The sequence below is a fragment of the Manis javanica genome, chromosome 4, assembly GCF_040802235.1.
Source record: "Manis javanica isolate MJ-LG chromosome 4, MJ_LKY, whole genome shotgun sequence".
NCBI lineage: Eukaryota > Metazoa > Chordata > Mammalia > Pholidota > Manidae > Manis > Manis javanica.
Window position 1 is genome coordinate 64,571,863 of NC_133159.1, and position 23,736 is coordinate 64,595,598.

The 23,736-nt window shown below is 40.6% G+C and overlaps 1 protein-coding gene across 2 annotated transcripts in view; it reads left to right on the forward strand.

Annotated features, from left to right (window-relative positions):
* The window catches only part of AK5 (adenylate kinase 5), a 234,247-nt gene that overhangs the window by 172,645 nt on the left and 37,866 nt on the right, over positions 1 to 23,736 (forward strand). For both annotated transcript variants that reach the window (XM_073234163.1, XM_017679701.3), the window contains exons 9-10: positions 3,153 to 3,195; positions 7,406 to 7,450. In XM_073234163.1, the coding sequence (XP_073090264.1) occupies positions 3,153 to 3,195; positions 7,406 to 7,450 (88 nt within the window). The remainder of the gene's footprint in view (positions 1 to 3,152; positions 3,196 to 7,405; positions 7,451 to 23,736) is intronic.

Sequence of the window (23,736 nt, forward strand, 5' to 3'; positions counted from 1 at the left end):
CCTCATCAGTTTGTTCAAAATTGATATCCCACTTTATGCCTCCCAAAACCTAGTTTTAATACTGTGGAAAGTCACGTCTGTCTCATGGTACCCATGAAGCCTGACCCTGCCATGGAGACGTACAGGGGACACAGGGGACAGAGTGAGGCCAGCAATACAGGAAAAGGCTATAACAGAAAGGAGCCCCCGCAGGCACACAGTGGGGGACTTGGTAATTAATGGGTTGTGTTTTCTCAAAGTTTGCCTCACTGGACATGCGGTTACAAGGCAACTGGATATAAACACCTTATCAGATTGTTCTCGAATAAGCCAATATAACATTTTGCTCCTGATATACCTAATATTCTGAAATGAATGCCTCCTTTCACGCAGAACATACCTTGCTTTGGGAAAGAACATGGCACAATTTAAGGCCTCCAAGGGCTGTATGGCGTCTTTTTCACCAAAACCAGAAATGTCCACCTCTTATTAGGGGTGTGTGTGTGTGTGTGTGTGTATAAGGTATAAGATGACAGGTTAATTTTATTTACAAAAGATTCACCTGGGAATCATGAAGCTTGTTGAGCATCACTGGCAAATCATACCCTCCAATCAAACATCCTGTTTCCCTGAGCTCTTGAGCCAGTGAATGCAGTGAGCCGCACTCCTGTCAGAGAGCTGATCATGGTTGTGTCTGTGCTGCAGAAACCTGTTCACTATCAGTGCATTCATGGAGGTAAAGCTGGGGCTTATTTGAAGTATTTGGGCAAACAGAATAGAAGGCTGTGAATAAAAGCTATGGATAAAAACAATTCAGCCAAATAGGGGTCAGATAAGCCCTTTTATAACATGATGCATTGTTTATAGATTCAGATTAATCCTGATCAAACTCCCAAAACATGAGGGCCAGATATAAGAAAGATCTGATACAGTTTAGCCTGTAAGGTGAGTGTAAATCTGATAACTCAACAATAATACTGAAAATTGAGGGAGAGGACTCAGTGGTTTCCTCTTAACACTCTCTGGATATATTCAATAGCTATTTGACAGTAAGCGGAGTGTGATCAAACAATCCTTCTCCAGCAAAGGCGATTGGGCTTCTTCTTATATAGCTGCATCTTAGGCAGATATATTAGTTGCTTCAAATAGGTCCCTGTCTCAGATCTGCTTCCCTAGAAGCAAGCCTCCAGCAGGGATTCTTTGCCATGTGTTACTGGGGAGTGGTCTTAGGGCACCAGGAGAGCCATGGGGCAGGCAGGGTTGGGAGCTGAGAAAATGTGTGGTCTGGGCTGACTGGGTATTAGCTTCAGCCTGATCTGGACAGGATCTACCAGGGTCACCCAGCTTTAGGAGGGGGCCAGACTACTGTGAGCCCTTCGCAGCAACTTGGGGATGGGTGAGAGGCAGGACAGTAACGGATCCTCTGCACTGGCTCACCTGATCGGACCCGTACTGCATGGTAGATGTTCTCACCCCAACCCTGACCTCACCAAGGGCATGATAACATGGCCTTAGACACCTCACCTGACCTCTCTAACCATCAGTTTCTGCAAAATGAGAGAGGGGTTAGTGTTGAACTGGATGATCCCCATACTCTCAGCTCCAGAGTACAATGAATTCAACAAGAGAAACTGGGGGAGGTTCACTGAGGAATTTGAGCAGTTTTCTATTCGTGGAAGGGAGTTAACTAATGTAAATGTGTTCCTGACTGATCACTGCATTAAAAACTCAGTCTGTCACCTGGAATAGCTCTGGACTCACAGGCAAATCTAAAGAGACCAACAGTTAAGTTGCCCTGAAGACACATGTTCTGAAAGAGGATAGCAAGGCTCTGTTTTCAAATGAAGTGCTTTCAGGGCAGCTGACCCAAGGGAGTGTTAATGCAACCAGACAACCTCCTTTTACTGACTCCTGCATCAAAGCCAGTTAGAGGCAAAGGCTGTCCCTACAAAATGGCACAACCTCTATGAACTTTTTGGAAAAATCTATCAAAATTACAAATACATTTACTCTTTGACCACACAGCCCCCTCTCTGAGAATTTATCCAACACGCATATGTGTATGAAATGACATTTATATGAGTTTATTCATTGTTACTTTTTTCAAAGTAGTCCAAGGTTGGAAGCAACTAAGTAGTCCCCCAATAAAAGCCTAGTTAAAAACAATACAACCATGGCACCTTCCATACAGTAAAATCCCATACAATCAAGAACATTCTGTACTGATGTGGAAAGTTCTCCATAATATATTGCTAAGTGAACAAGCAAGGGGAAGGGGAGTGTACTATAGACCAGAGTGCATATTATAAACTCATATGCAGGTGTAATGTAAGTACGCCTCTTTCTGTGTACAAATGTAGGTAATAAGAGTGTATATTTATATTCAAGTATATCCATAGCTATCTAGATGTTGGTATTTATTTAACTTGAAAGATACCCAAAAAACTTCTGGGAGTGGTCACCTATGAGGGATGAGGGAGTGGGAAAGTGGGATGATTAAAGACATAGGTGGAAATGAGAATTCTCACCAAATGCCTTTTTATAAATACTCTTTCTGAATTTTTCCCAATGGGTTGTTGTGTAAGGAAAATGGAGCAACTGTTTGATTAAAAAATAAAATGAAAATTTTAAAGGCAGGCATCAGTCAAAACTGATCATTCCAACTTCCTTTATTTCATGCTTTAGTTTTTCAGGCCTTGGCAAACTAGAGTCAGGAGTTAAGTTGCAACAGAGACCATATGGCTCACAATGCTTAAAATATTTACTATGTGGCCCTTTAAGAAAGCTTGCCAAGCCCAGCTTTAATTATGGGGTTGTTTGGAAAATAGCTGTGATTATACCTGTCAGTGAGCTTTGTATTTTGTCTCCTTGATATCAGCTTTTCTGGACCACAGGTAGGTGATGCACCAAGAAAATGAGGCAGATTATTATACCAGTTAAGAAAAGCATGAACTCTGGGGATTGACAGCCTAAGTTAAATCTTGGCTTTATCCCTCACTACCATGTGACCTTGGGCAACTTCTCAAATTCTCAGTTTCTTCATCTGTAAAAGGTAGATGGTAATAATGTCTCCACGTAGTTGTACAGAAGTTTAAGTGTGTTAATGTTGGCAAGAAGTTTAGCACCATACCTCTCAGTATTATCATCTAATGTTTTGATTTGTTTATGAACAGGGTGATGACCAGTTAAATGTATTTGGAGAGGACACCGTGGGAGGTAAGTTTCCTTTGCTGATCAGACCAAAGTTATTTTAGTAGCTTTGAGTGTGTCTGTTTTACTAAACTCTCACTAAGGGATAGTGAACTCCCAACAACATGTCCTTTTCCCTTAGCCGGGAACCACGATCAAGACTGGAACTCTCTGGATCCCTGCCCTCTTGGTCCAGTGAAAAACCAAAGAGATGCCTGACTAAGAGAGGCAGTGCCTCACTTTCCAGAGAACATGACCCCCAAGATGCCCAGTGAAAAGAGAATGCTCTGGCAAAATATGTGTGGGAAACACTTAACACTCAATCCCCTCAGGGAGAGTTGCTGGGTAAATAGCACAACAAGGCTCTCACTAGTCCTGCAGTAAAGGGAGCTGGCTAACTTTAACACAACATTCTTCAAATTTCCTGGAACACAAAAGTTTCTCCTGCATAGTAGTTACTATTCTGCAGTATACCATTGGGACACAACCTAAGAAACACCCAAATTATATTGCTTTATAATTTTTGTTATGTTAAAAGTCTTGCAAAAACTAAAAAAATTCAGCCATAATTAGCTACACATGGAACAGAAAATAGATAAAATCATGTGAATTCGAGATGGTCCAAAAAAACATAAGGTTCATGACTGCCCTAGGTAAAATACCTTCTAACATTTTTGCTGTGTAATAAGTGTTGTTATAATTACAGTCCATGGAAATATGTTTGTATGGACTGTGAGCACATAAAAGTAAGTGATTTGGCTTCTGAATAACCCCAGCTCTAATCCTGCACCAAGCCATGAGCATGAGGTAGTAGATAAAGTGTCACTTGGTGATGATGGCAATAGCAGTATGTGAAAATGTCAGTCACCAGATCATACCATGGTGACTCATGGGGAAAGGCACAGAGACATGAGCCAAGTGCAAGTGATCAACTCAGTTCCGACTGGACAGGAATTGATTGACTGACTAATAAAGTTTCCTTTTTTCCTGATTGTAAATTTAACACGTATTCATTGTGGAAATATTTTTAATGTAGAAAATAAGAGCCATCTAAAACCTCATAACCTCTAAATGATCATGGTTAATATTCCAGAATATTTTATTCCAATATGTTAGCTATATACCTATTTTTACATAGTTTGAGTATGTATACAAATATTATCTCCAATTTTTTGTGCAATCATAAACATGTTTCCATATCATTAAAACCTCTTTACAAATTTAATTTGTAATGTCTACATTGTATGAATGTACCATCATTAATTTTTTTAATAACTTTTTTAAAACTGGAATAGGATACAACTGTACCATAAAATAATAATAATAATAATAATAATAATAATAACCACAGTCATTGTCTTGGATCCAAGTAGATCAAAATTTGCTTAGCCTCATAAAAGTAAACTGGAAGTCTGGGAACATGGGATGACCATCTAGTCCCACATGTTAAGAGCACCAATGTATCTGCCTTAATGAGAAAGCTCCAGATAGCAGAATTTTTCCAGTCACCATGGGCTACTCTGTATAGAGACTGAAGCATTTCTTTTATTTAAAAAAAAAATTCATCCTTCACTGTAAAAAACAAATGGTTCCAAAGACCCCAGATTCACTTCTTTCTTCTGCTTCCAGCTCCTTCTCCTCTGTCTCCTTTCCCTACTATCTCCAACCCAGTTCTTCATGTTGCATTCTCTCTTTCTGATAGAGTCGGGCCTTTCGCTCAGCCAACGGATTCTTGCAGAAATGTAGTGGATTTCTACATTTCCATGCTCAGTGGATTCCTACAGAAATGTAGCATTGTGTATGTAGATGAAACATCCCATTCTACTACAATTGAGTTTTATAATTGTTGGAGAATGATCTAACTTGCAAAAGTATTTACATCTACATGAAATATGAAGTATAAGTCAGAGTCCTGTCAGTTCTTTTTAAGTGTAAAAATTGTAAATTTGTCAACAAGATGGAAAATAAAAACCTTCTACCACTCTCCAGGTAATCACATTCCACCCATCAGTTTAGTCAACTCACACCCACAGGATGAGCAAAAGCACCACTTTCAGACCCCAGAAAAGAGCCCAGAACTCCACCTAGACTAGGAACTCAGGCTGACTCCATCCAGTCCCGCCCTGCTCCTCTCCCGGGACTTCCCCACTCAGAGGACTGCTCCGAAGCTCCACAACCCATGATCAGGATTGCACATCCCAGGGGCCAACAAAATGCACCAAGTACCTTTGAATTCTAAAGTCTTCACTTTAAAACTTTATGCAAATTCTCATGAAGTGAAAAATCACAGATCCTACATTGTATTACTGTCTATTCAGACTACCTTGAAGTTTGACAATATCTGTCTTAGCATAGAAGTTAACAAGAATAATAAAAGATTCAAAATTATCTTCATTTACTCTATAAGCAGCCTCATGTGTCCAGCTAAGGGAAGCATCCAGCCTCAGATGTATCTTGTTTGTCCAGCATGGTGCTCTAAAAACTTGACCTTGAATGTTAGCTCCTGTTTGCCAGAGTCCACAACACTCCACACCCACCCACCTGACTGGTTTAGAATTTTTGCCTGGCCTTTGCCTAAGTACGTCAAAGAACCCTTTCTGGAAGTTTTTGTATGGAATCAGCCTACCACCCCTACCACCCCCCTGTGGGTGTTAGACTCAGATGCTCAGACGTTAGCCAGCCTGAGGTTGGACTCAAACATGGTGAGATTCTCCACCACTCTGAGGGCCTGCTTCTTAAGCTTTGCACGATTCTCATTTGTTCAGGATGACCTCTAGGTTGGAGCAGTGCTCCCTAAGTGGCTTCTACACATTCCCATTGTGAACTTTAGAGCAGCAGGGACTAACTTATAACTGTGCTCTTGACCTGCCCTGACACTTTTCCTCCAGGACAGAAGCCTGACCCTACCTGGCAGAGTTGAGTTGGCCCCCTGTGGATGCCCATGCTGTGATAGTGTGTGCAACCCCTGAACACATATAGAGTTTACTCTTCATAGCTGAAGCTCTGTAGCCTCAAAGCAGGAGGGAATTAATTGTCTCTGCCCCTCTCAGAAACAGGCTTGGCTGGGACTGCTCTGTCCTCTCTCAGGTCCTTACTCTAAACTCCTATTTTTGGTTGGGGGATTCTCTGCTTCCAGACTCAAGCACTAGCCCCTGGCATTTTCTGAGCCCAGAGACCCCGAGCTCACAGAACCATTCCTGATGCAAGCGTTTGCTGTGGTCATCTCTTTGGTGACCTCTCACTGAAGGTCTTTTACAATTTTGGTTTACTTTAGAAAGACATTTTAACATGCAGCAATAATAGAATCCTAATTTTGGCCAAGGGACAAAGAGGGTCATTTTCTCATGGGCCCGTTCATTTACAGGAACCACAGAATCATAGGTATTTGAACCAAAAGACAACAGACATCACTGGGTCCAACAACTTTATTTTACAAATGGAGAAACTGAGGTCCCAGGAGAGGAAGCCACTTACCTAGGTCAAGTCAGGTGACAACAGAACCAAAAATGCAGCTTTTGTCCACCCATTCCTGGGGGCTTTCTGCTCTACCACAAGATCTTTTAGGACTCCACAAACCAGAGTGTTACACACTTTACCAAAAATACCAGTCATTTCTTTGCCTTAAACCAGTGGTTCCCAAAATTCAATCCTCACTTGCCACCTTTGTGATTTTTATTTCATCACTATACTTCCTATACTGTATATTATTTACTAAAATTTTTCTCTAAACTGACTTACTGTTATTATTTAAATACATTTATCTTAAAAGGAAATTTTATGTTGATACCTTACATGGAAATAGCATTATTTTCTGTAAATAAATATTTTTTTAAATAGTGTCTTCCAGACTTCCTCCTTGTTTTTTAATACTTCTTTATTAAAAGAAAGATTAGCAAATGTTTACAAATGTGAAATAAAACAAAACTGAGACACTTAGGATAATTTTGAAATAATTTTTAAAATTATCTTTCTTTGTAATTCATGCTGTTTAATGTTTACCAGTTTTTATACCTAAAAGGAATAGTCCATATTAAAATAAAAACATGTTACCTGGGTCTGGGAATAAGGTGAAATATGATCATTGGTGCCTATTAATTATGGTCTATAAACATATTTACTCAACTTTAAGCTTTTATCAAATAAAACTACAAGATTTTGGTTGTTATACAATCTGAGTAAAACCAGGGTTTCAACACAGCATTTCTTGCAAGTAACATAAATTATTCTTACTTTAAAGGTTCCATGGAAGATCTGAGGAAATGTAAAATTATTTTCATGATTGGTAAGTAACAGCCCTCAGATTTTCTAATGCAATTGCTAATAATAACAACTTGGTAGGAAAAAAAGAATATTAATTTCTTACCCTGTTCTGTAGTCTTGCCTCTTTTTGGTTAATATAACACCCAGAGGCTTCCAGATTGTTGCTTTCATCTATACAGTTTTATGTTGCTTTTGGCTTTGCATGTTTTCAGCATAGACAAAGTAGGACTCAGGAACATCAAACTCGTGAGTTCAGCTCTACAATAATAAAATATATTATAGTCCCATGAGTAAGAGGATGCCGTATGTTAAAGCCAACTCACACATTTTCTGTTTGAGCCATGACCTTCCCCTCCTAAGCTAAATATGTCAGTGATGTATCCAAATAGACCTACATTCCATATAGCTAACAGTGAAAACAATCTTATTTGTGTTATGCCCTAGTACTATGAGAGTCATTGGTAAACTAGTTGTGGCAGAAAATTCATTTGGGGTTAACCAGCATTTTCTGAGCACCTCCTGTGCTCCAGATTATCTCATCTAATCATTCCAAAATCCTATAGGTTGGTCATCTATCTCTATTACATATCTATTATATATCTACACAAATGAGGAAACTGAATTTCACAAAGATTAAGGCATTTGTCCAAGGTCACATAGCTGATGAGTGTAAGAGCCATGATTTCATGGAAATCAATGGCATAGTTATGCAACAGTTAAAATTGCACAGAAGAGTATAAAATATTGTCAGGTACCTCCTAAAACTTAGTACTTTTCCCTCTCATTATTCATGTCTACAGAAAAGTGAATAAACCTACCTTTGATTTTTCAGAAAATATCTATTTATACTCAGAAATAAAGAAGAGGTCCACACCCCCTCCATGAGTGGGAAAAAGAATGGTTATCAACACCCTAGAAATACCATGGGATAAACTTAGAATCTTGCACCCTAATTATTGTCAATTTATTGTCAATTTATTGTCAAATTATTGTCTTGACATCTACCTGGACTAAAGTCAGGATGGTTCTTTGGAAATATCACAGTAACTCTCCCTCATTGTCAGATGAGGAAACTGAGTCTCAGAGAATTTAAAGGGTTTGATCAAGGTTAGTCAAACAATTGGTGGCAGAAAGGAGACCAGAAATGTTGTTCCCTTTCCTAGACCCCTACCACCACCACCACCACCACCACCACTCAGTCATGTGGGCTATCATTCTGGACTGTCTCCCACATCCAACATCCACCAAATGCTTTGTTGTTAAAAAGGCAACGAACTGCTGAAACAGAACAACCTGGGTCGAGTGTTTAGGATGAGGTGGGTGATTACTTTAGGGCAGTCAGGGATGGCGTCTCTGTGGAAGTGACATTTAAGCAGGGAACTAAAGGAAGAGATGGAGTGACTGACGGGGTTAATGGGAGGTGAGAGTAGGAAGAATTCCACCCAGAGAAACAGCATGTCTTAAGCCTAGCCTGACTGGCTTGCCTCTAGTCAACCTTAGCCATGGAAACTGAATGGACTCGTGCCACACTTATTTTACGTTCTTTGCAGAAAGTAACAGCACACTATTTCTACTTATGAAAGAGAAACCCAGCATCATCATTTCAAAGAAAATTCTCCTTTCCACATAAACTTTATTCAATTCTTGGCATGATAGCCATACACAATTATACTTTCTACTGGGCTTTTATCCTTGGGGCCAAATTAGGAAGAGGAGAGACTTTTTAAACTTAAGTTCAGGAATGCAAAGAATGAGTCCTTATTATCACATAGCAATCTGGTTTTTAATAATGTGTACTTAAAAAAGCTTCTAAAAATAGTACAGCATGCTTTGTAGTGGTTGTTATTGTCTCTAGCAATATTATTTCAGATTCATCCACCGCTTAACCCTCACAACTGAATTTTGAGAAGTATTTTCCAATATCCCTTCCATCTGTACAGACATAACTAAAAACCTCAGCTCATCTATTACTATGTCCTGTGCCCTTCAGAAAGTCAGATAGCACAATGTAACATTTTCTGCATCAGACAAAGCTGGAGGCCCCCAAGGATCCACAGACTACTCTAAGAACTGCTGCTCTGAATGAAGGTTTTTCTCCTATCAGTGAAACTCTCCTATATTTCAACTTATTGGTCAGCCACCATTCCAGTAAAAAAAAAAAGATTTCAGTTTACTGTTTGGGCAATGCAAGGTGCAAAGCCACAGTGATAGGAGGAAAAATGATTGTTCTCCTAGGGTATTTACTGGGTATTTTAGGAGGGTGTTTACTCTGCTTGAAAATTAAGGTCTTAGTTCTAAGCACTTCTTTGACAGATGGCAGAATGGTATTTGAGGCTGTTTTATATTGCAGGTCCATTTGAAGCTTGTTAAAATACAGAGGATGTCATAGACACACCCATAGCAGTTCCGATGAATTTTAATTAAAAATACAGTTCATTTCAGTGAAATAAGTGTGGTTTTATCTATATGAGAAGATGGCTGAAATTTTCACTTATCAAATTATTGTCTTGACATCTACCTGGACAAGTGGGGTTGGAACATTAGCCAGAAGCTTGGTTGATGTTCTTACTATTAGTCTTAAGATAAAATTAATGTGCCTAAAGCTCTCTTCCCCTGTTCTAAAGTATCCTGGCTCCTTTTGTCCACAGAAAGGCCCAGACTCCTTAGCCTGGTCTTCCAAACTCTCCCTGCTGGCCTCCCTGTGCCTTCCTGCTTCCCACTACGCCCCGCGGCAGTCTTGGGCTCCAGTCCTGCCTGCGTCTTTATTATCCCTTGAGCTTCCCTTGCTTTTGCCAGGCCTTCCACTTGGGCGTGTCCTCCCCCACCTAACCACCCCCAAGGCCAGGTTTCAGTCCTGCTCCCTGTGAGGTCTTCCTTCCTGACCAGCGGCCCACCTCCCCTGTGCTCCTCCAGTCCTTCTGCCTGCATCCCTCAGTTAGATGCCCTGCAATAACTGGGAAAACAAATATTTGTTGGAATGATGTATTCTTTAGGAAGCAGGGTGGTCAGTTTCCATAACAACCGAAATAGCAACTGGAATTCCTGAACTGGACCTGACAGGCAGGCTGTTGCTGCTGTGGCTGTTAGGATTATTTCAAGTTAATTAGGAGTCTAATCAGATGCTGCTTACCCTGTGTAGTTGCTACCCTCTCTCTGAGAACAAGCAACACCAACTTTTCCCACCTCCCCTAAGCCAGTGCTATTTCTTGCTCATTAGCAAAATTGGCCTCAGTGGGGGCAGGTAGTAGCATGGCTGCTGTCTGAATGGGAAAATGTTCCGAGGAGGTGTATCACTAGGCCACAGGGAAGAGTGGCAAGGTTGGATGTCATTGGCCCTTTGAATGTTGTGCGGATATTACCCCTTTGTTCATGAAGAAGGCAGCTCAGTAGCTGCCTATAAAGAAATATCTTCAGAAGGATAGACAAGGGATCTCGCAGGGTAAGGCGATCAACAGGTTGAAAAGGTTCTGTGGACTTTGGCTGTTCACACGCAAGCTGTAGGAACTATGCTAATGTACACAACTAGGGTTCATGCATTGCTGAGAATAGAAAATTATTCGGAAAATATAAAAATATCCTTAAAGAGCTTCATTATGTCTCACTAACAGGATCCTACAGTTTTCATAACCTTTTCTGGTACAATTCTTTCCTTTTTTTATCCTTATTTTATTCTTATTTTTTATCCTTTTGATCATTTTCTTGCTGTTATCCAATCTATCTTGGCTTCTTTTTCCCTTCTCTGCTTTTCATAGCCTGCCTATGCCCAAAATATGACATAACTTGAGTGCCCATTAATTCCTACCAAGCTTTGGTAGAAGTGTTACAATTTGGAAAATCATTTACAGACATGTGATACAAATAGCATAATGACCAGACATCATTCAATTGCTGTAACTTTGATTTTGTCTGGGACACACATGGACACAGCACATTAGCATTGGTGCTGATAAACTGCTTTTAAGTAGTAAGCTTTGGGAGACATCTTTATAATATTTTCTACTATTTTGTGCATTTTTAAATATTGCAGACCAATCCTGTTTATTTCCTTGAGTAAACTGAAGAAATGGGTATTTTTGCTTAAAAATTCAATATTCCAATGCCTGTCATTACTTCACTGTCACCCTGTTGTCATTTCATTGTCTTGTTCTCAAAGATCTATGAGTTGATTAAGTCTTTAGAGAGTATCTACTTGCGGCTCACACTGAATATTTTTTGTGATATTGACATGCATATTTGTCTAAACAAAAAATGAGAAACAGTCTGATTGTTTTAACTTAAGGTAGGTATATAGAGGACAATATTTTTTGAGCACTTAACACACACTCGGCACTGTATAAAACACTTTTCAATACCATCATTTTTAATGCTCTGTTCTATGGAGTGTTATCAGCATCCTGACTTTTCATGTAAGATATTAGAAACATTAAATGGACATTAAGCATTAAATAGTTTGCTAGTAAGTGATGGATGTGGGGCTTGAAAGTGTGGGATTTCATCATTGGCAACAAAGGCTCCTTTACTTTCTTTCTTTTCAAGAAAATATCTGCCAGATCCCCAAGTCTGAAAAACCATAGTTTAGCTGTTAGTCGATCTTTCAGAAGGTAAAAATGGTGTTCACCTGAAAAAGCAACTACCAAAGCAACTCGAACATACAATGCTTCTCCTGGTGGGAACCGTTATACCTTGGTGTGCTGAAGTGCCCTACATGTACTCCATATAAAATAGTATAATGATGCGTACTTAAGGGTCAAAATTAAATAAAATTAATCTTTTTACTGCTTCATCAAGGATATTCTTAAGTAACACTACCTTTTTCAACTGCCAGTTCATGGTGATGAAAAATACATGACTAGTAGAGTCAGATGCCACTGCCTTGAATCTCACCACAGTTTACAATCATTGCTTCTATACCATCAGTAAGTAGTGAATAGCTTCTCAGTGTTGTACTAAAAATTGGGACCCCCAGGGTCTGGAGACCACACTTTGAGAATGACCACCCTAGGGTTAATCAGGGTAGGGCATGTATGGAGCAGGAAGATGAACACCCAGACTTAGCATCTGGGAGAACTTGGAGGAAAAAGGTGCCTTGAGCCTTGCTTTCACTTGTCCTTTCAAAATAAATAACCTCACAAATGTGGGGGAGGGGTCAGGGAACAACAGGTGCATCTACTGAAATCCCCTGTTTCTCTGGGCTCCCGTGGGCCTGGAAAGTCTCTATTTCTCTGTACCTGGTGGTACACCAATACCTGAAAGGAAAGTCTGGGCTCTTGCCGGAATTCAGCAAAGAGGAATGCCTCGGGAGGACCAGCAGGAGGCGCTGCAGCTGGGACTGGTGGAAGGTGAAGAGGGCACACCTCGAGGGATCAGCAGCCCCAGGAAACGTAGGCCTGTAGGAAGGGTGAAGAAAACCCATGAGGTGGAAGAATAGCCTGACATGGAGACTAAACTTTGAACTTGACTTAGTCCATTGAGGCTGCGATAATGAAAATACCATATACTGGGTGGTTTATAAACAACAGAAATGTATGTCTCACAGCTCTGGAGACTGGGAAGCCCTAGATCAAGGCACTGGCAGATTTGATGTCTGGCAAGGGCCTGTGTGCCCTGGTTCACAGATGCCAGCTTTTTCGTGTAACCTCCCCTGGTGGAAGGGGCTAGGGAGCTCTCTGGGGGCTCTACTATAAGGGCACTAATTCCACCATGAGGGCTCAACCCTCATGACCTACTTACCTCCCCAAAGCCCCCACCTCCAAATACCATTGCCTTGGGCTTTAGGATTTAACATATGGATTTGAAGGGGACACAAACAGTCTCTAGCAAACTAGACTATCAAGGTTATCAGAAACACTGGGTGGATCAGACTAAGAAACTCAGACTAGACTTGAATTTCCACAAATAAAAACAGGAAGCTCATGAGCTAGGCTGGGTTCAGGAAGGAACAAGTTTCCATCTGACCCTCCAGCCTCAGGTGTGCCCTCACTGTGAAGCATCATCCTTGCTCTAGACACAGACACATGACTGCCACAGGTCTGTCTCCCCTGAAGGCATGCAGTTAGGAGGGGCCCCTTTGGCACCCTCTTCGCTGATGCCTGTATTTTCAAAGACCAGGCCATTCAGGATGGGAGAGTAAAGCAAGACAGACATTGGGCCAGTTTTCAAGAGAGCCTCAGATGCATTTACAAACCAATAGTATGTCTTTCTAATGATGGAGAAATGCAGGCATTGTGTGCTGACAATAAACCTACTTAACTACTTAAGCCTTTTCACAGCAAAAAGTCGGGAAGTAATGTTGAACTAGAACAAAACACTTTCTTCATTTAATCAGACCAAATTAAACCTTTATCAAAGGCTTACTCTGCTTGAAGAGTTGTGAGATTCAGAAGGACATTAAGCAACCCTTGTAAACTGCATGACATAACAGAAATGGGGTCGGGTTTTCCCCATGTTTTTAAAATTATTTCCTCAAAGAAAGAAATGTTGCCAAGTTAATTAAGAGTCATCCAGAAGGGCAAATTACTGCTAAAAAGAAAAGAACACAGTGAGTGTTTTACCTGGTAATGTAAATGGGGACTTCACACTCATTGCCTCCCTACCCTTTTATTGAGATCTTATTGGAAAGACCAACAGAATGAAGTTTTAGGTACTCAGCCTATTCACTCAGTCAAGGCCACATCTCCGGGCCTGGCTCACTGAAAGACTTTCGTTTCTTCTAAGACCCACTGATCTTAGGTGATCAGTGGATGCTGGCGGATGCTACAGACTCCAGCAGGATCCAGCCCTGGAAATGAGGAAACACCCAAAATCTTGTACTTGTGTCCAAACTCTGTATCCTGTGGGCTAACCTCTTAGCCTCTCTCAATTTCTTTTAAAATGGCAAAATAATATTTGTTCTCTATCTACCCCAAATTCAAGCAGCCAGTGAGTCAACATACTGTTCTCTTCATCAGAAGCATATAAAAGAGACACAGCCCCAAGGAGGTGAAGTGCAAAGGCAATTGAATAAAATCAAAGTCCCCATTCTCTACCCCTAAAATATTTACTTTAAGTACCTAATAAGAGTTTTAAAACTAGCATAAATGGGTGACTTTACTATGTTCCAGATACCATGCTGCCCTTAAACATACCTTATTTAATTCTCATACTGATTATCAGTATTCATATTCTTCCACACTTTACAGATAAAGAAAGGAGGCTCCAAAAGGTTAAGTAAATTTCCCAAGGATACACAGTTAGGAAGTGAGAGTTGGGACTCATACCCAAGTTGTTTATTCTCCAAGCTCCATGCTCTTAAAGTGTCTGTAGATGAAGAGGCCAAAACATAGGTGAGGTTCTGGGAGGATAGTGGATGAAGGAAGTTTGCCACAATAAGTTGAATAAATGCCTAAATTTTCCATTTTACTTTTTTCTGTGTATCTAGCTACTGATATCTGAAATCAAAAACAAAATGATAGTTCATCAAATGAATGTCAATGAGTCAGACCTCTGAGTGCCCCAGCCATGTTTCTCCCAATTATATGAATTATATTCAAAACAGGAAAACATTTGAATCCATAGAGTATCTCAACCATTACACCACCTCCCCCAACACTGATTTCAGAACATACACTGCATCTTTTACTAAGAAGGCATGTCATGAGCACTTTTATGTGAGCATTACCAAAAATACTTCAGAAGAGTCAGAGCAAGAATGAGCAAGTGTTTGAGAATATGATGCTGGGTGCATCTCTGGGAACCTGCTACCTCTGAGATTCTCTTTGTGGTTTGAATGGAGTACCTTGACTGCATATTGATCTCAAACAATGGCTTAGTATGGAGGTAGCAGAGAAAACAGCCTAGACCAGGGGATAAACATACATCAGAAGGGTTGTTTAACTCTCCTATGATTCTTGCATTAGGTAAATATTCCTTTGGATAACTTTCATTAACTCATTTGATTTATTTATTGAGTTTCTACTATATATCAGCAAAGTAACAGGCCTGAGCATGCAAAGATGGAAGATGAGGCTCTTTAGTCTTAAGAATGTTGTAGGGAGGAAGCACAGGTTAGCACAGGTTCGTGTATGCAACGGCAGGAGCATAAGTAGGGAGAGAAAGACTGGAGTGTGTGTCCAAGAGCAGAGAAGGGAGGTCGGGGCTGAGTGCTAAGGAAGAAAAGGACTTGGCCAAGCGCTGAGGAGGAAAGAGGTTGGAGGGAGAACAAGTGTGCAAGGAGACCCGTAAAGACGGGAGGCAGAGCTGGAGACAGGAGCAAAGTGCAGACCGTGAAAGGCTGAAAAGTATGGACTGCATCCTGCAGCAACAGGGACTCGTCAAGTCTCCTGTCAGTCACGTGGCATCAGACTCAGATTGGGAAGTGCGCCTTGGCCCAGAGGAGCCTAGTGCCCAGCAGGGAAGTCAGTCAGGAGGTCATCAGGACAGTCACCAGGTACGGAGCAAGGAGGCCGTCGGAGTGGAAAAGAAGAAACAGATTCAAGGGATTTTAGGAAGTGGAATCAAGAGGTCATAAAGATCCATTGTGTGTACAGGTGAATGTGAGAAATTAGCATGACTCACGAGTGGCTGACTCAGAAACCAGGTAAACAGAGGTGCCATTCAAGGGGATAAGGAATATGGAAAAGAAATGGGTTTTGAGAGAGTGATGAAGAGTTCAGTTTTAAACATTTTAAGATTGAGATGCTTATGGAACATCCATGAGCTAATATATGTTAAACAATAGGTTTTTGAGATATGGTACCCAAAATACAAGTTCTGGCTGTGGACACAGATGTAGAATTTGCCGGGATATCGATGACAGGCGAAACCATACATGTGTGGGAACCACCCTGAGCCTGGGGAGAGGGAGGTGGAGGGAAGCTGAGACCTGGAGCTGCAGGAGGAGAGAGGAGGGGGCAGAGTGAGTGCCAAGGGCACACGGCCTCATAGGAGGCGACGGAGGAGGGAGCTTCCATCTTGGAAAGTAAAATAAAATGTAACAAAAATTGTCTGTTGGGTTTGGCTACCAAGGAGTTGTTGATGACTTTGGTGAGAGGGATTCTGGTGGGACAGAAAAGTGTAAAGCCAGTGAGTTTGGGGTTATCGGGAGGTAAGAAAATGAGGATGCATATCAACTATACTTTCAAGAAACTGGACTGAGAAAAAGGAAAGACTTAAGGCAGTATCTAAAGTGACAGGAAGGTCAAGAGTGGAATACTTTTAAAATATGAGACAGTCACTTACGTTTTTATTAAGAGAAAGGCAGTACAGAGTCTAATTGAGAGCATGAACTCCTTGAGTTCAGAACTCCCCCATGTCCCAGCTGTGTGACCTTGAGCCTTATCCTTATACCCGTTCTTGCTTGTAATGTGGAGGTAATGGTAGTACCCAGGCCATAGGGTTCATGTGAGGACTAAATAAGTTAACACATATCACAGGGCTCTTAGTAAACATTCAGCAGCGTTAGTTGTCATTGTAACTGTTAGATGCTGAGTGAGGGGAGACAACCCATAAGAAGATAGGAGCCTGGGAAAGCGGGGAGGAGAATGAGAAGAATGGGATCAGAAGTGAATCAGAACACGGGGAAGGTACCTACAACATGGGGGGTGCCGTAACAGAGGTTAAGAGGTAGTAAGTTCCTGCATCTGTTTCCGGTGTCCTTTGTTAAAAGTAAACACTCCCTTAAACGACCTATTAAACGGGGTTTCACCTGGAGCAGCAGTGGTTGGCTGGGAGCAGGGAGAGTTGAGTGAGAAAGTATCTCTTAGGCTTTGGGCTTATTAACTCTGCCTCTAGGCTGCCATTTCCTCTTGTGGACACATTGCTGGAGTTGTTTACAACACAGCACAGATGTCGCTGTAGGAGGACATGTTTAGCTTTGAGGAATGAAGCAGGAAAACAAGCCAGGGATGCAGGGGAGGGTAACTGTTCTGGCCTTCCTAAAAGTAACATTCCCAAAGTACTTGCCTTTCATTTTTCTCCAGGCTCCAGAACCAAGAGTCTCAGAACATCTTTTTAGCTATAAAGAAATATATTTAAACCATCCATGAGGTGGCCAAGGAGAAAAAAGACTCTCTCCTCTTGTAACTGAGCACAGCTATTTTGCTTTAACGTAACATGGTCATGTGACCATGTTGATAATTTTTTCTCATATTGTCTGGGGCACTGACCTGAAGGCATGCTCCTCATGGTCCTACCATGCATTCTTCAAGGAATGCCTCTATCAGAAAGTGGATCACCATGTTAGAGCCACACACACAGACTCACACCAGCCACACAACCTCAGTTTTAAGGGGAAGAGACCTATTTGTTCCAATTACGTATTTCCCTGCTTGAGCTAACTCTTATGGTAAATGAATGGGAAGCTGGCACAGGCAAAGCACATGGAGAACATGGTCTTATTTCTCTTGGAAGTCCTCAACTTGGTCCGGGTGGAGCTGTTGAGGCGAGCCTGAGACCACACCTGGTCCCAGTGTCTGTTGTTGAGAAAGGAAGGGCATGTTAAGCAGTAAGCAGCCTGGCTGAACCAGCAGTCTCCTGGAGTCTGCCTGGGATCCCCTTCCACGGATCATTTGCCTGAAGGCAAAGACAGCCAACTGATTGGAGAATGGTTTTTACTAAATCTCAAAGACAGAGACGTGCCCTTTTTTTTTTCCTTTTCTTCTTGTTTCTCTCAGCACCTATCAGGATGCCTGGCACTTAGTAGGCATTCAGTATGTATCTTTAGAATGAATGAATGAATTGAAGTGGAAGATGAGGAAAGCTCAGGAAAAAAAGTTAGTGTCCCGAAGCTCCCAAGCGTAGTTGTGGTAAATAAAGCGTGTGTCAGAAACAAGCGTACTGACCTGTCTTCTACCAACGACCACCTTGAGTCATAATGGTAAGAGCAGATGCTTAAAGTAAAACTATAGGTGTTGGCCATTTTTCAGAACAAACCATAACTAAGGGACTCTTCCTCTGGATGGGTCCTGTACAACCAATGTGGAGTCTTCGTAAAGTCTTCTTGGCCCCTTCCCACTAAAACAAAAAATCATGGCTTTTAGTAAGTTTTGCTAAATAAGGTAGCATATGGCTTCTGTATCGGAATCAAGTTCCAGTCCACCAGTGGTGGCATAGATACCAGGAAGCAAAATACAAAACAGATAGCAACTAAAGCATTGCCTTGGTGGTACTGATTCTGAGTGTTACCATTCAAAGAAGGGAGTATGGGCTGGAGCTGATGTGTTGTTAAACTGTCATTACTGACGGGAGGGCAAGAAAAGGCTGTAATACACATTATTACTGCAGGAAGTACAGGGGAGAACTTCTTAAAATATTTTAATGTCTCCACCTCTCAAGGGGCTTCTAATCTGTATGATGAAGCAAGAATTGGTGCTTTAAAAAATTTTAGAACCAATACAAGACAGCGTAGCATTAACTAACAAAGGAGTTATCAGTGAATGTTAGCAAGGGCGAGAGGACAAAGAAAGCACAATGGCTGAATGGGTGGGAGCTAATTCCAGGAGAAATTTAGAAACAGAGGGGAGCCTCAGAGAATGGATGGGACCCCCTAAATTTAAGAGAGAGCTTAGAAGAGAGGGATTCCAAGAGGGGAGACTTTAAATACAGAACAAATCACAGTAGTAGGAATATGCCCCTCATAGCTCAGAAGCAGGAAGGAAACGGACCAAATCATGGAAGCCCTGGATGCAGAGGAATGATGTGATGAAAGTGATGTTGACCAAGGACCGGTCTGGGGTCAGTGAGCAGGCATGGAAAGACCAAGAGGGAAAAACTGCTCTTGATGCATTTGCTCATATACATCTCCTATTTACCTTTCTAGTTTCACAGGTTTTTATTTTAATGCTTTCAGGGAAAATAGGGATGGGAGGATGTCAACTAGTAAAGGTTTGCATTTGAAGTATCTCAGGCCAAACAAAAATAACTGATCAGAGCCCTAGTTATCAAATCCTCTCCAAAAAAAATAAGCCTGAATTAAAATGTTAATCCCAATGCTGCACATAACTGGAATGTGTAAAATGAAAGACTGTGCCCATTTTACTCACTCCTCTCCAGCAGGAGAAGCACAGAGCTCAGAGAGAAGTCAGCCTAGCTTAATTCCCTGGCCAATTTAGGAAATGAATCTTGAGCATCACTGACAAATAATCATCCAGCCTTAATTTCAATACTTTAAGCAACAAAGCATTTACTATCTTATGAATAATGGCATAGCTAATAACAATTAGCCCTATTTGGAGTCTGAATTAGTGTGTTTTACTTCAGTTGAAAGCTTTTAAAAATAGTAATGGTAGTTAAACAAGGTAGAAATTCCCTTTTCACATAAAAATCTATGTGCAAATAGTTGTCATCTAGTATGACATGCTGTGATCTCAAAGACTCAGTTCCTTATATTTTGTTACTCTTCTATATGACTTCTCCAGAGCCACCTCATGTCCTATAATGGCTGCTGGTGCTCCAGCCATTATGTCTTAAGTTCATTAAATGGGAAAGAGGAAATGGGGCAGAAAAACATGCTTTTTCCCTTTAAGGACACTTCCTGGAAGTTGTCCTTAATATTTCTGCTTATGTCCCATCAGTCACAAGACACTTTTACCAGTAAGGAATGTGATAAATATAGTCTATTTTCCAAGTAGCCATGTGCCCATCCAAAAACCAAGAGGTTTGATTTTTACTGAAAAGAGAAAATAGATATTGTATTTCTACAACAGAGTCTAGTGCAGTCCACCTCCTGGCAGCCCAGAAAGTGAGTCTGACTTAAAAAAAAAAATTGGTTTTTAATCATCCCTGTGAGATTACCAAAACAATAGATGGAAAATGCTCTCTGTGGAGTCAGTGCTACCACCAATGACCATGGCAGCAGTAGAAAGTAGATTTAAGCTGGGTGTCCTTTCAAGGGAGTGATTTTGTCCTTTCAAAATCAGGACAGTGGCTGGCAAGTGGGCAGAGGCTGCCACCCTACCTTTGAAGTGCTTCCTCTGAAGCTGCCCACTTTTGTTTTTACCTTGGACTACCCACTAAAACCACAATAAAGCCACCTCTCCTCTCTCAGACCCACTGTGGTGTCAGTGAACTCAGACTATCCTAGGCTTGAGCTGCAGTGAAAGTCTTGGTATCTCCCCTGTCAATGAGAGGGTCTCTCTGTGTCCTTAGGAAGGTCTTCCCAACACTCAAGTCAAAACCCACTCTGTCAAAACTCCCACCATTCAGTCTAGCCCTGCCCTTCAGAGCCACACAGGACAAATCAGCTTTCTCTCCACCACTGTAGCCATTCAAATATTTGAAGATGTATATAATTTTCCTATTTAGAGTCATCTCTTCATCTAATTGAAAACGGTCGACTTCTTCTGTTATTTTATAGGCTGTATATTTTTGAGAGCAGGGCACATGTATTCTCATCTTTATATCCTCAGTGCTGCAATCCAGTGCCTCGGTATGTGGATTCTCCATATTTACTTAAGGAATGAATGAATAAATTCTATGCATACCATTTCCCACCCCTTCATGTCTCTGGACATATGTAGCCAAAATCTCTCCTAAAACAGATTTGCCAGAAATTTTTTTAATTTAAGGATTTCTTTTCTTTTTACAAAAGTAACACATCTTAAGTCTAGAAAATATGTATCAACAACAGATCACCCAAAATCCCAAAGCCTGGAGGTGATACTAGTAAGATTTTGACTTATATTCCTTTTGGTATTTTTCTTGTGTATATATATTTTTTAATATATAGTTATTATCAAAATGAGGTCATGCAACTTTAAAATCTATTCTTTTGTATGTAAAATAGCATGAGTATCTTTCCAAGACTGTGAAACTGAACATACTCTGTCATTTTTAAAGGGTGTTTTCCTTTTGTAACTGAATTGAAACAGAAAAACAGGAACTCTATAAGTATTTAGCTTGATAAATTTTCCCTAAGTGGACAAACCCCTCTTAACAACACACAGATGAGGAAATTAAACATAACTACCATCCCAGAAGGATCCCTTGTGCTCCTTTCTATTCACTGCCCCCTGCAAGGGATGCCATAGGTATTTTTGAACTTTATATACATGGATTATACTGTATGGATTTGTTTGTATCTGTCTTCTTTCAGTACATCATTTAATGATGACATTCCTTTGTATTGCTATAATGTATTCAGTTTATTCCTATTATCATGCACATTCCCAATTTTTTGCCTCCATTAAAAAGGTACTAATGAATCAGATACCTTTATCTGAAAGTCAGCAATGACTTCTCAAACATGACTGTCTCTGAACCACTCCACTGGTACAAAATAGGCCATTAGCCCTCTCCTATTTTCTTCAGCTTGAAGCTAAGAAAACAAAAAGAAACATCTGCAAGAGAGAGGATGATGCTGCTTTTGATAAAGCAATGAGAGTTTTTATTAACCATCATAGCAAGTATTCATTCATGCTAGAACCATTATCTCTGCATTATTACACTATAAATATTAAAAGAAAGATCAACAGATTCCCTATTGTGACCACTGGGGAGTTCCCAGCAAACTGCCTTCCTTCAGTTATCTAATTTAGAAGTTCCAAATTAGGCTAATCATCACAATCACTTGGAGAATTTTTTAAACGATCACCTTTTTTATTATGAAAATATTTCAAACATTCAGCAAGGCTGAAAGAATATCACAGTGAACACTTGTTACACATACCACCTAGATTCTACCATTAACATTTTACCATAATGTGTTTTATCACATGTCTGTCCCTCTATCCATCCCTTTATTCATCCACCAATACATCTTTTTTCCTTACACACATTTCAGAGTCAATTGTAGATAACTATACACTATCCCTAGGGAACTTTCTGAAACTATAACCTCAGTGCAGAGGTTCAGAGATCTACTGATCCAGAAAGGTTTTCACTATCCTCAGGTGATTCTCATGCACAGTGAAGTTTGGGAAAGTATCAGTAAGAATAAGCTAGGTTATGCTGTAGTAACAAATAAGCCCTCCTAAAAATCTCTGCCATATAGAACAACAAAGATGTTTCTTTTTCTTTTTCTTTTTCTTTCTCATCCTCCTCCTTCTCATCTTCTTGTTATGGACTAATGTTACATGTTCATCAACAGTTGGCTGGGCTTCACTCTGGTTGCCATGCTGCTTGAGCCCCTACTCTCCGAAACATTGCCAGTATCATGGCAAAGAGAAAAGAAATGTGGAAAACCATGTCCTGGCTCTGAAAACCTCTGCTGAAATGTGATACACATCTACCTCTGCGCATCTTTCATTGGCCAAAGCAAGTCATTTGGGGACTCTTAAATTCAAATAGGTGGGGATGAATAACCCTTCCTCAGGAAGGAACACTTGGGAGGGAAGCTAGACTATTTAGAAAGAGTAATAGAATAACACAGGAAACTACTAATTAAATCCACACCCTTCAATTTACAGACAAGGAAGCTAGCTACCCAAGGATGCAGTGTGACTCTCCCAAGATCATTCAGCTAGTTCAAAATAGAAAAACTCTAGAAGCAAGGACTCCTAACTCTCAGTGTTATGTACAAGGATACCTCCATAAAGCTCCCAGGTTGTTCACTATCCATTTATTCCTTCATTCATTCATTGACCTAACAACTATAGAGTGCCTACTACACACTAGGCACTGATAAACAGGGCATAATCCCTGCCATCAAGAGGTTCCCAGTCCCAGTAAAGTTCTTCCATATAACCTTCAGCTGATCTTATCACTAGCAGATTTCATCCTAGTCACCACATAATAGCAGTGTGTTTCAGAATTAATAGAGATGTTGTCTTTGAGGATAAAAACCTATTTTTTTCAATTGTTTCTGGTCAGAGAGAGTCAGTTCCCAGCAATAGCCTGCTGAAACTCAAGTGTGGTGACACAGCTCAACCACACACACAATGCTGAACATGACTCATAGGCCCACTGTGGTTGAGGACCGTTCCTAGGGCATGGCTAACTCATGATCTGATGGCGTCATAGCTCTTCTCTGAAAGAAATCATTAGGTCTCAAAAACCTGAACCTACCCTTGGAGTCCACTTTAATTTAGAGAAAAGGTAGTATTTCAGTAGATTGAAATCTGGTAGGTTTTTAAAGAGCTGTGGGAACTATCTAAAAATAGGATAGTTTGATTTGCAAAAATTATTGTATACCTTCACAAGCTATAACTGTGAAGACTATCCATACTTAAAGATGTTAAAATAGTACCACATTAGAAAAGTGCTGTGTCTAATCTTTGTAAAATCATGGGATGTTAGAGCTGGGAGGACTTTGAAACATCAGGAGCACTGGCTGCCTCATTTTATAGAATAATTGCAATGCTTATTGAGTGTTTCATTATGCCAGCTCCTATTCCA